General features: G+C 38.0%; 1 protein-coding gene and 1 pseudogene across 1 annotated transcript; both read left to right on the forward strand.

Annotated features, from left to right (window-relative positions):
* Positions 1-1825: 1825 nt before the first annotated feature.
* LOC133314246 (uncharacterized mitochondrial protein AtMg00810-like) lies at positions 1826-6638 on the forward strand. The gene is made up of 2 exons (XM_061515683.1): positions 1826-1897; positions 5913-6638. The coding sequence occupies exons 1-2, from the start codon at positions 1826-1828 to the stop codon at positions 6636-6638; spliced, it is 798 nt and encodes a 265-aa protein (XP_061371667.1).
* A 2055-nt stretch (positions 6639-8693) lies between these two features.
* On the forward strand, positions 8694-9341 carry LOC133314247 (annexin D2-like; annotated as a pseudogene).
* The last annotated feature ends 400 nt before the right edge of the window (positions 9342-9741 follow it).

Consider the following 9741-nt stretch of genomic DNA (forward strand, 5'->3'; position numbering starts at 1 on the left):
AGTCCTAAGGACTTTAACCCTTTTTCCAGTTTTATTCTCAACCAGGATTTTCCAATCCTTGAAACTAACAAAAGTTTGATCCTTATGTTTTAGAAAATAGGTCCAGACCCTTCTGGAATATGAGTCAACTATTGAAAAGAAATAGTGACATCCAGATAATGAACTAGGGATATTTGGAGATCCCCACAGGTCTGAATGGACATATTCAAGCACTGCCTTAGAGGTATTGCTAGCAGCAGCAAAGGGGAGCTTGTGAGTTTTTCTCAAAATACAGTTTTCACAAAACTCCACACAAGTTGCCTCTTTTGAGCTAATAATACCTTGCTTATACAGCTCAGACAGCCCCTGGTTGCTGATGTGTCCAAGTCTCCTATGCCAGAGAATGGATTCATCAACTTTGGCAGCTGCCACATAGGCTTTTTGTGTGACAGCTTGGCCTTCTAATATATAGAGGCCATTCACAAGTTTTCCTCTCATGAGGACTTGTGATCCCTTGAAAATATCAAGTAGTCCTTGCTTACTTTTAAACTCAAGGCCACTAGAGTCAAGCATCCCTAAGGAGATCAAGTTTCTCCTTAATGTGGGAACAAATCTAACTTCCTTTAGAATTTTACAGCTCCCATCACCCATCTTGAACATGACAGACCCCACACCTTTTATTTCACACACTTGGTCATTCCCCGTTAAGACTTTGCCACCCCTTTGAGACTCCAGCCCACTAAGCCACTTTTTTCTGGGTGTCATATGATATGTACACCCAGAATCCATCACCCATTCATCTTCAAAAGTTTTATCAGACAGAACCAGTGTTTCAACACTGTCAAACTTAGTGAGTACATTTGCATACTCAGTTTTACCTTGCTGTTTGGGGACACTCTTTGGGTTTTCAGGGCAATGCCTTTTCAGGTGGCCCTCTTTATGATAGTGCCAGCACACAAGCTTGGCTTGTGGTTGACCTTGACTCTTATCTTGGTTTCCCTGGACACTTTGATTACCTTGGGGAACAGTATTGTTGTTCCCCTTCTTCTTACTGTTTGACTTTCCCTTTTTATTTCCCTTCCCTTTAACATAGAGGCCTCAGCAGTAGGCTTTTTATGAGAAATTATTTCAACTTCTCTAGCCCTCAAGGCCTCAGTAATTTCATCAATGGTCATATCCCCCTTACTGTATTTTATAGCATCCTTAACCCCTCTGTAGGAGTTAGGAAGAGAATTCAAGAGGATCAATATTTGATCCTCTTCAGAGACAACAACCCCTGCATTCTCAAGCTGTAGAGTTAACCTATTAAACTCATCTAGGTTGTCCTCTAGACACTTACCAGGGTCCATCTTGAAGGAAAAAAATCTTTCCTTCAAGAACATTTTGTTGGGGGCTGACTTGGTTTGATACAGACTCTCTAACTTCAGCCAGAGCTCATGAGGGTCAGTGATCTTGCTAATCCTACGCAGTACACTATCAAAGATATTGATAACTATAAGACTATGGGCTAAAGATAGCAGGTCCTTCTTTTCTTTTGGTGTCAAGTTTTCAGGCAGGTCCTTTTCAGCTTCAATTGCATCCTCACATTTTTGCTGGACCAACACAGCCTTCATTTTAATTTTCCACATATTGAAATCACTTCTCCCATCAAATTTCTCCACCTCCAGCTTAGTGATGCCCATCTTGCCGAACCTCCACAGCTGAGCAAGCAAACCGAATGGAAGAGGGGGGGGGGGGGGAGTACGACAGACCAAAGAAAAAGACAGAAAGAGAAATGGAACCTAAGCTCCTGATACCACTTGTAGTAATTTTGGGAATACTTTTCGCAAACAGTAACGCAAAGAACATGGCAAGACAGAATAAAGAAAGCATAAAGAATGATACACCAGTATTTTACAGGTTCAGAAACTCAGTGTCAGTGAGTTTCCTACGTCCTGGGGCCTAAAGATGGTTAAACGCCCTCTGATTACGAACTTTATTCAAGATCAGAAAATAAGAACCAGAGTTTGAAGCATACAGTAACAGCTATACATAATCAAAACATGGAGAAACTAATTGCAAGAAATTAACAGGACAAAGAATCATGAATTAAAGAACTCAAGAGACAGAACCCATAACCGGTAAGATAAGAATACAAAAGGATGAAGAGAACTTCCCAATCTTCACAAGACACCAAGGAAACGTTGTTCCTTTAAAGAACACCCAAGCTACACACCACGAGCTTCTCCGTTCTTCCTTGCAGATTTCCCTCTTCACCAGTTTGTACACCAAACAGAAAAATCCACCGATCAATCGAACCATCTTGTCGAGATGAACAAGGTTCTCCAAAGTAGCATAACCAGATTCACAAAGATTCACTCAGTGTTTGCACAAAACACTCACGCTCACAAACCCTAACAGAGAGCATTTTCTTTTTCAGGAGAGAGAGCAAAAATATCATAATGAATTTTCTAATGATCAACACACGGACAAAAGGGAACAAGTATACACTTAAGCCATCACACAAAACGCTGATGTTTTGATGTGTTGCTTAGTGTATAAAAGATTCATCTTCAGCTGAGTGGCAAAATCACAATGGGCCTCACACATTCACATTTGGCTTATAGTTATAAAATAACCAGTAGTCAAAACAAGGATCAGCCCAATGAAAGCTTAGTAAGGTGAACAAAGAGTTACATTTGTTTAGGAAATAAATCATATCTATATAGAATAGAAATCTTGCAAGGCTCTCCAATTAGGTTCACCACCTCCAGAAGCATTAGCCAACTCCAAAAGGATACAATATCAGTTTAATTGAAACTAAACTAATTCCAAAAGCATTAGCCAATTTTTATTTTTATTTCATTTATTTATTTATTTATTTTGCGAAGAGTATTGTCGACAAGATATATATTAGTCGGACAAGAAATAAAACTAGAAGCATACATTGTGGTTCTAAATATATATTTTTAAAAAGAGAAAATTAGATAATTTCATTGAATATTCGTAAGGGTCACTGGCTTGAATTAAACTAACGGAAAATTATTTAAGGTTCAAAGCTACACTGAGGTGGGTTTATTATGACATTAATCTTTATATAGCCCTGAGTCAGCCTGCTAGCTTTTCGTCTTTAAGCAAAAAAAAAAGTACAAGAAGAAATTCAGGTGACGCACACTAATGAAACAATAAGTTTCAAAAAAATACGCCAATTTGCAAAACAGTCCAAACTCCCTTTCCCTTTAAGCTCCACAGCTACTGAAAACCCCTTCCAAATCTTACAGGCAGACATATGGGGTCCTTACTCAACCCCATCATTACATGGTCACAAATACTTCCTCACACTAGTAAATGATTGCAACCGTTATACATGGCTCATTCTGATGAAAACAAAATAAAAAACGAGGAGTTCTTTACAAAATTTTGTCAATTATGTAGAAAATCAATTTCAACACAGAGTTAAAACCATACGGTTAGATAATTGACCAGAATTTATCATGACTGAATTCTACAATGACAAGGGAATTATTCATCAACGTACATGTGTTGAAACTCCACAGCAAAATGGAATAGTGAAAAGAAAGCGTCGTCACATATTAAATGTTGCTAGAGCTTTGACATTTCAAGCCAACCTACCCCCTAAACTTTGGTGCTATGTTGTAACCCATGCAACCCACCTAATCATCCGAATTACATCACCTGTTCTTCAAAACAAAAGTCCCTTTCAAAAGCTATACAATCTACCTCCCATCCTTATCCACCTAAAGGTTCGTTCAAAGTTTGATCCCCGAGCCATAAAATGTGCATTTCTTGGATTTCAACCAAACACAAAAGGTTATATACTCTATGATCTTTTAGCTCACACAATATTCATATCCCGCCATGTCATATTTTTTGAAACTTATTTTCCATTTCCAAAAACAGAACCTGTAACAGCCCGTTGTACACCGGTATTGTTAACATTAATTATAATATTAAGCGCAGTTACAATCAAAACAATTCATTTATAAAAATGCGAATAAACTTTTTCCGATTATTACGCGAGCATTTAAAACAATATAAGCGTAATAATTAAAAGTTGTGACCATAACTGTAAACTCTTGCGGAATACTTATTTAAACTATTTTTACATCTTACTTTACTTATTATAAGTCACTATGGGGTTCCCATAAACCCACTTAGCCAATTTGTCAATCTTACGTTTTTACCTATCCGAACATGGTTCACTAATTATTTTTCTGCGAACACACCGGACAAAATCAGACCTTCCTCTCTAGTTATCTTTTTTTCTTATTTAATTCCCTTTCTAAAAATCTATCACACACTTTAATCGGAGCTCATTTGCTCCGCTTATCACCGTTTGAAGTTGGACAAACAAAACTGCCAACCAACCCCAAAACAGCTCAAAACCACACTCACTCCACGAATTACTGCAGAGAATCCACTCATCCAATTGCTCTTAAATTTTTATTTTACAAACTAGACACCTCAAACTTCAATTTGATATATCATATGCTTAATTTGACTGAGAAACGAAGCGGGAATTAATTTCCCAAAAACTGCCAGAAACAGCCCCTACATAAGAGGGTTCTGGACAGTCGGTTTTCACTGGCTTCTACAGGGCTTCGTGGAACCCATAATATTCTCATATTTTGACACAATGTAGGGGACATCTCAAGGGTTAAAATGGCATATGGCACGTCCCTATTGGACCTCTGTGGAGGGAGATATGCTCTCCCAAAATTCGTCTAAAATCTGCCAATTCTACCGAAATTTCGCCAAAGTTTCCTTTGTTTTTCCTAAAATCTCCAAATTTGCATAAGCTCTCTAGTACCTCAAGTATACCTAATAATCCAATGGGTGACACACACAAGGACCAACAATGCCTTGAGACACTTACAACCCAACTCAGTTTATATTTATTACACAATATAGCTCACTTTATAATCCTTAACTTGTTTCAATCACCAAGATCCATTTTCATGCAAATTCTCGACATATAAATAATCATAACCTAAAATAGGCCTAAGGCCCTTCCATCGTAATACATCATGCATCCAAGGTACAATTACAACATTTAACTTACATGTTACAACTTACAACTTCAACTTTAAATTACAACTTACAATTATTACAACTTTCACTACAATTCGAAACATAAGCTTAAACGACATGACTACTAGACTTAGGCAAAACGACATGAACAAATATGCTAATGAAACTCATCCTACATACATATGAGATGTTCATGCCCTAAGTCTAGCCTAGGCCACATGGCCAACAAAATGCAAAATGGTAAAGGTGCTCCCACTAGTCATCCTGCGGGCTTCTTGCCCGCCGCTCCACTGCCACTGCTACCTCCTGAAATAGTGCCCCAAGACGGGGTGAGATATACGGATATATTTCAGTAACCCAGAGGTTCTGAAGAAAACTCCGCTCAATGGTTCGCTTCGATACATATAAATAATATAAAACAACCACTTTCAAAACGGGATATAGCAAGGGATTTAGAGAAACTGGGGAATATCGGGATATAAAATACGACGAAGTTGGAATGGTAGCTACCAATACCATGCAACGTCATCGGCATATAAGCCTACGGGTCTCATCCAAGGCGTGTTCCAAGAACCACAATCAAGGTACCCCTTCCATCCATATACACCCGAGACTTCCTAGTGTGCTCCTACCCGGATGACACACCACGACCCTAGGTCAACAATGTTCTTCTCTCTTTGGCTACTGCCCATGGTTGGATATTTCAACAACTTGATGTCAACAATGCTTTTCTCTACGGAGATCTTCATGAAGATGTCTATATGAGTATTCCACCTGGATTCATTTCTCCACTTCCCAACAAGTTTTGCAAACTCCAAAAATCATTATATGGTTTGAAACAAGCAAGTCGCCAATGATATGCTAAATTGTCTTCCTCATTGATATCTCTTGGTTACAAGCAGTCATCAGCAGATCATTCTCTATTTGTTCGCAAAGCTAATTCGTCATTCACACCACTGTTAGTTTATGTGGATGATGTTTTGCTTGCGGGAAATGATTCAAATGAGATACTTCGTGTTAAGAACTTCTTGGATAACAAATTCAAAATAAAGAATCTTGAACCAGCTTGTTATTTTTTGGGCTTGGAACTTTCTCGTTCTTTTAAAGGAATTGCTGTGAATCAACGTAAATATTGTCTTGAGTTACTTCAAGATGGCGGATTGTTGGCTGCCAAACCTGCAACTACACCTTTTGATCCTTCTCAGAAAATGCAACGTATACAAGGAGAACCTTCTCAAGATGCTACATCCTACAAACGTCTTATTGGTCGTCTTCTCTATTTGACGACCACAAGACCAGATATTGCCTTCTCTGTACAACAATTAAACCAATACGTTGTTAATCCTATGCAGTCCCACCATATCACAACACTCAGAATACTACGTTACTTAAAATGTTCTACAGGGAAAAGATTACTCTTCCCTGCAAATAACAACACCCATGTTTCTGCTTTTGCTGACGCAGATTGGGCATGTTGTTTGGACACTAGACGCTCCATCACTGGCTTCTGCATATTCATTGGATCTGCTCTAGTCTCATGGAAATTGAAGAAACAAAGCACTGTTTCTCGTTCTTCCACGGAGGCTGAATATCGATCTTTAGCAAGCCTGACATATGAGCTCCAATGACTTCACTTTCTTCTCAAGGATCGCTATCTTGTTCCTACAAAACCTGCTTCTGTCTTTTGTGATAACAGATCAACCATTTATCTTGCACATAATCCAGCTTTCCATGAGCGGTCCAAACACATAGAGCTAGATTTCCATATTACCCGTGAAAAGAATAACGCAGTTCTTCTACATTTGCTTCCAGTTTCCTCTGAAGCTCAAGTCGCAGACATCTTTACAAAAGCATTACATCCTCAGCCTTTCAATTTAAATGTCAAGAAGCTGGGTCTCTTTGATATTCATCATCCCGCTTCTTGGGTGGGGGGTAATGAACAATAACATACTACCAGCTCAAGTTAGCACACATGCCAACTCAGCAACTAATCATGTGTCAGTTAGTTAGTTAGTTGCAACTTCTTCATATCAATTTTCAATATTGGCTAATGTAGTATTGTAATATAAATAGAGCACTGAATCTTGTAAAGTTAACATACATTCAGTTTTTCATAATTCTCTCTCTTTTCATCGATCTCCTTACACACATCTCATCTTAATTCTTAAGAAGCACAAGGGTCAAGTCATATTTTATACAAAGTCTAAAAGTAATATGATTGACATCTATGGTTATGACATACCAAGGTGGGATTTTTGCATGCTCATGACTAATTTGTCTGCTTCCAAATTTGTGAGGAGCAAATGTAGGGGTTTACTCAATCTACTACAGTTCCCTTTCTTTATAAATTCATTTGAGAGAGACACAAAATATTATAAGTGAGCCTGCAGCTTGCCGATTACCTCGCTGAGAATGAGTAAACAACCACGTAAGAGAGTGAAGGTGCACACTCGCCATTTGACAAGTAAGAAGCTTCTATGCAGCCATTTGTATTTCGCGACGAAGACATTCTTTCTTCATTGTAACAATAACAAGATCTGATGGAAAAATTACACTATGTCGTGTTGTAAATTTATCACATATTTTACTTACTTTCATCTTGATAATGTTAGTGAAACATGAATTTATCAATGCATCGCAGACCATTATTACTGAAAAGACATCTCAGTCCCACCTTACAATATTTTCTGAACATGTCACTTAAAATATTCATTACAGTTTATAGATGATACAAGGCATAACAAAATAATCATAGATAATGTGCATCAAATTGAACAGATACAATACTTGCAATTGGAGAAGCCAGCTTTCTCCCAAACATCCATTGGTGCCCCAACATAGCCTACAACTTGTTTGCCTCTCTCGTTTTCCTCCCTTCTACATATAATGATCCTCCTAAGTCCTAACTAATTTTGCCTCCCAATTCCGAGGGACCCTATCACTCTCCCATTAAGATTCACTTTGCCATCGAGGTGAAAATGAAATGAAGGAAATTGCTCTTTGAATGAAGGCTTCCACATCCTCCCAAGTCCTCAGCAATCAATCTGTCCTCAGTTAAGTACTTGAGACGCCCTTGATCTGTTCCTATTACAAAACAATGTTCTAGAAGAAAATGGCGTCATTCTTGACCTGAAAACACTGTAGCTTTGAGCTTCCTTCCACACACTGGTAAGCCTTAGCAGAATCTGAAAATTCAGCTAAGAAATTCAATGAGGTGCCTCTTTTGCATCAAGACAGGCCCCATCACTACCCTGGAAGGGTCCATTTTAAGCCTAAGAAATCCCTTTAGGCCCTTGTTAGAGATAACAGAACCGCAGAACAAATATTGAATCAGACAAAGTATACGTCTTTATTGACAACAAGAAGCAAACTGCACCCATAGTCTTACTTGGACGCCAACAAAAATTTCAGCTAAAAAATAAACTTCACATGGCATGCATAAACCAGTACAACCTGCGTTACACATCACCATCAACTCAAATGCACTTGCCCTCAGCTTTTTGAACTTTGAAGCTCACCCTATAACATTTAGTGAATGATGATTCCACCATATACCATTTTCCTTTCCATCGAATGCACAAAATGTAGGATTCCTGCCTTACCCTTCAAGTAATGGCTGATTGAATACATGTCAGGCTGAACTATCTACATGAATGAAGCAACCATTCCACTGTTTTCCTCATATGGCTACCAATATTATAATCATGGCAAACCACAATTTTGAACTTGATTGCAAGAAAATTCACGATTCTTTTTGGGGTTTCAGCCAACTAATTCCATCTCTGGCTTGCCTAACCCAGCTTGAAAAATGAACTCAGGGAGACCTACAAGGCAGTGTAAGGAGAAGACTTGATAAGTCAACTTCAAAGATACGAAGATGGATTTTCATCCATGAACTGCACTGCTTTGTCCTTGTGGATGCTTGACCCACCTGATAGGGACGCTGTTGTGGTTAGAGAAGCCATTCAACAAAATGAGATCAATTTCAATGCTCTTGTGAAATTTTTGTGAGTAGAAAATCAAGTTTTGTTTTTCTCATCACACAAGCCAACCAGAAAAGGCTCGGAAGGCTGTTGAACCAAGATATTATCAATTTGGACCCTATATCCATTTCAAAGGGGGGGATTATTGGGAAACATTCAAACGGTTCATGGAAATTTTCAGTTGCTAGTAAATTTAAAAAAATGGGTTTGATTATGCAGATTCTTGTGGCATTGGCTGTATCACATAGAGCTCTAAAATTACATGTTAGTCAGCATATATCTAACATCGTTCCCCCCATAAACATTGGGCGAGACTTAGTTCGTTTTACTATTTCAATATTCTCTTGAGCATTATAACATCGTTCCCCCCACAAACATGAACAATTTAAATAGATTAAGAGGTTATCAAAATCACATCGATCACTATAGTTAAACTGATTCAAGAGGCTAAAGAATTTCCTATACTATATATCAAAGGGTTTTATAATTTTGAAGTTACGTGACAATGTTGAGACAAAAAATATGCGGGACCATATATTAGAAAAATTATGTGTAGAACTCACGTCACCACACAAATCAAAGGGTGTGTAAAAAAATTTCAATTTACATGCTGAATGAGAATCATAAAATCTTATATCAAATTATATGTATAAAAAGATTCCAAAGTGACAAATTAACAAGGGAAAAACTTTTCTCATTTCATTGGAGATAGCTCTCTCACGTTATACACTCATCGAATTTAGTGCAA

Source organism: Gastrolobium bilobum, unplaced genomic scaffold (assembly GCF_033153095.1).
Source record: "Gastrolobium bilobum isolate Gb01-03AN ecotype WA unplaced genomic scaffold, APGP_CSIRO_Gbil_v1 utg14708, whole genome shotgun sequence".
NCBI classification, from domain to species: domain Eukaryota; kingdom Viridiplantae; phylum Streptophyta; class Magnoliopsida; order Fabales; family Fabaceae; genus Gastrolobium; species Gastrolobium bilobum.

Excerpts from the sequence above, each read along its gene's own strand:
- LOC133314246 (XM_061515683.1), top strand. The coding sequence starts at position 1,826 with ATGGCAAGACAGAATAAAGAAAGCATAAAGAATGATACACCAGTATTT. Across the intron at positions 1,898-5,912 it reads GGTTCAGAAACTCAGTGTCA|TCATCAGCAGATCATTCTCT; the intron begins GTGAGTTTCCTA and ends GGTTACAAGCAG.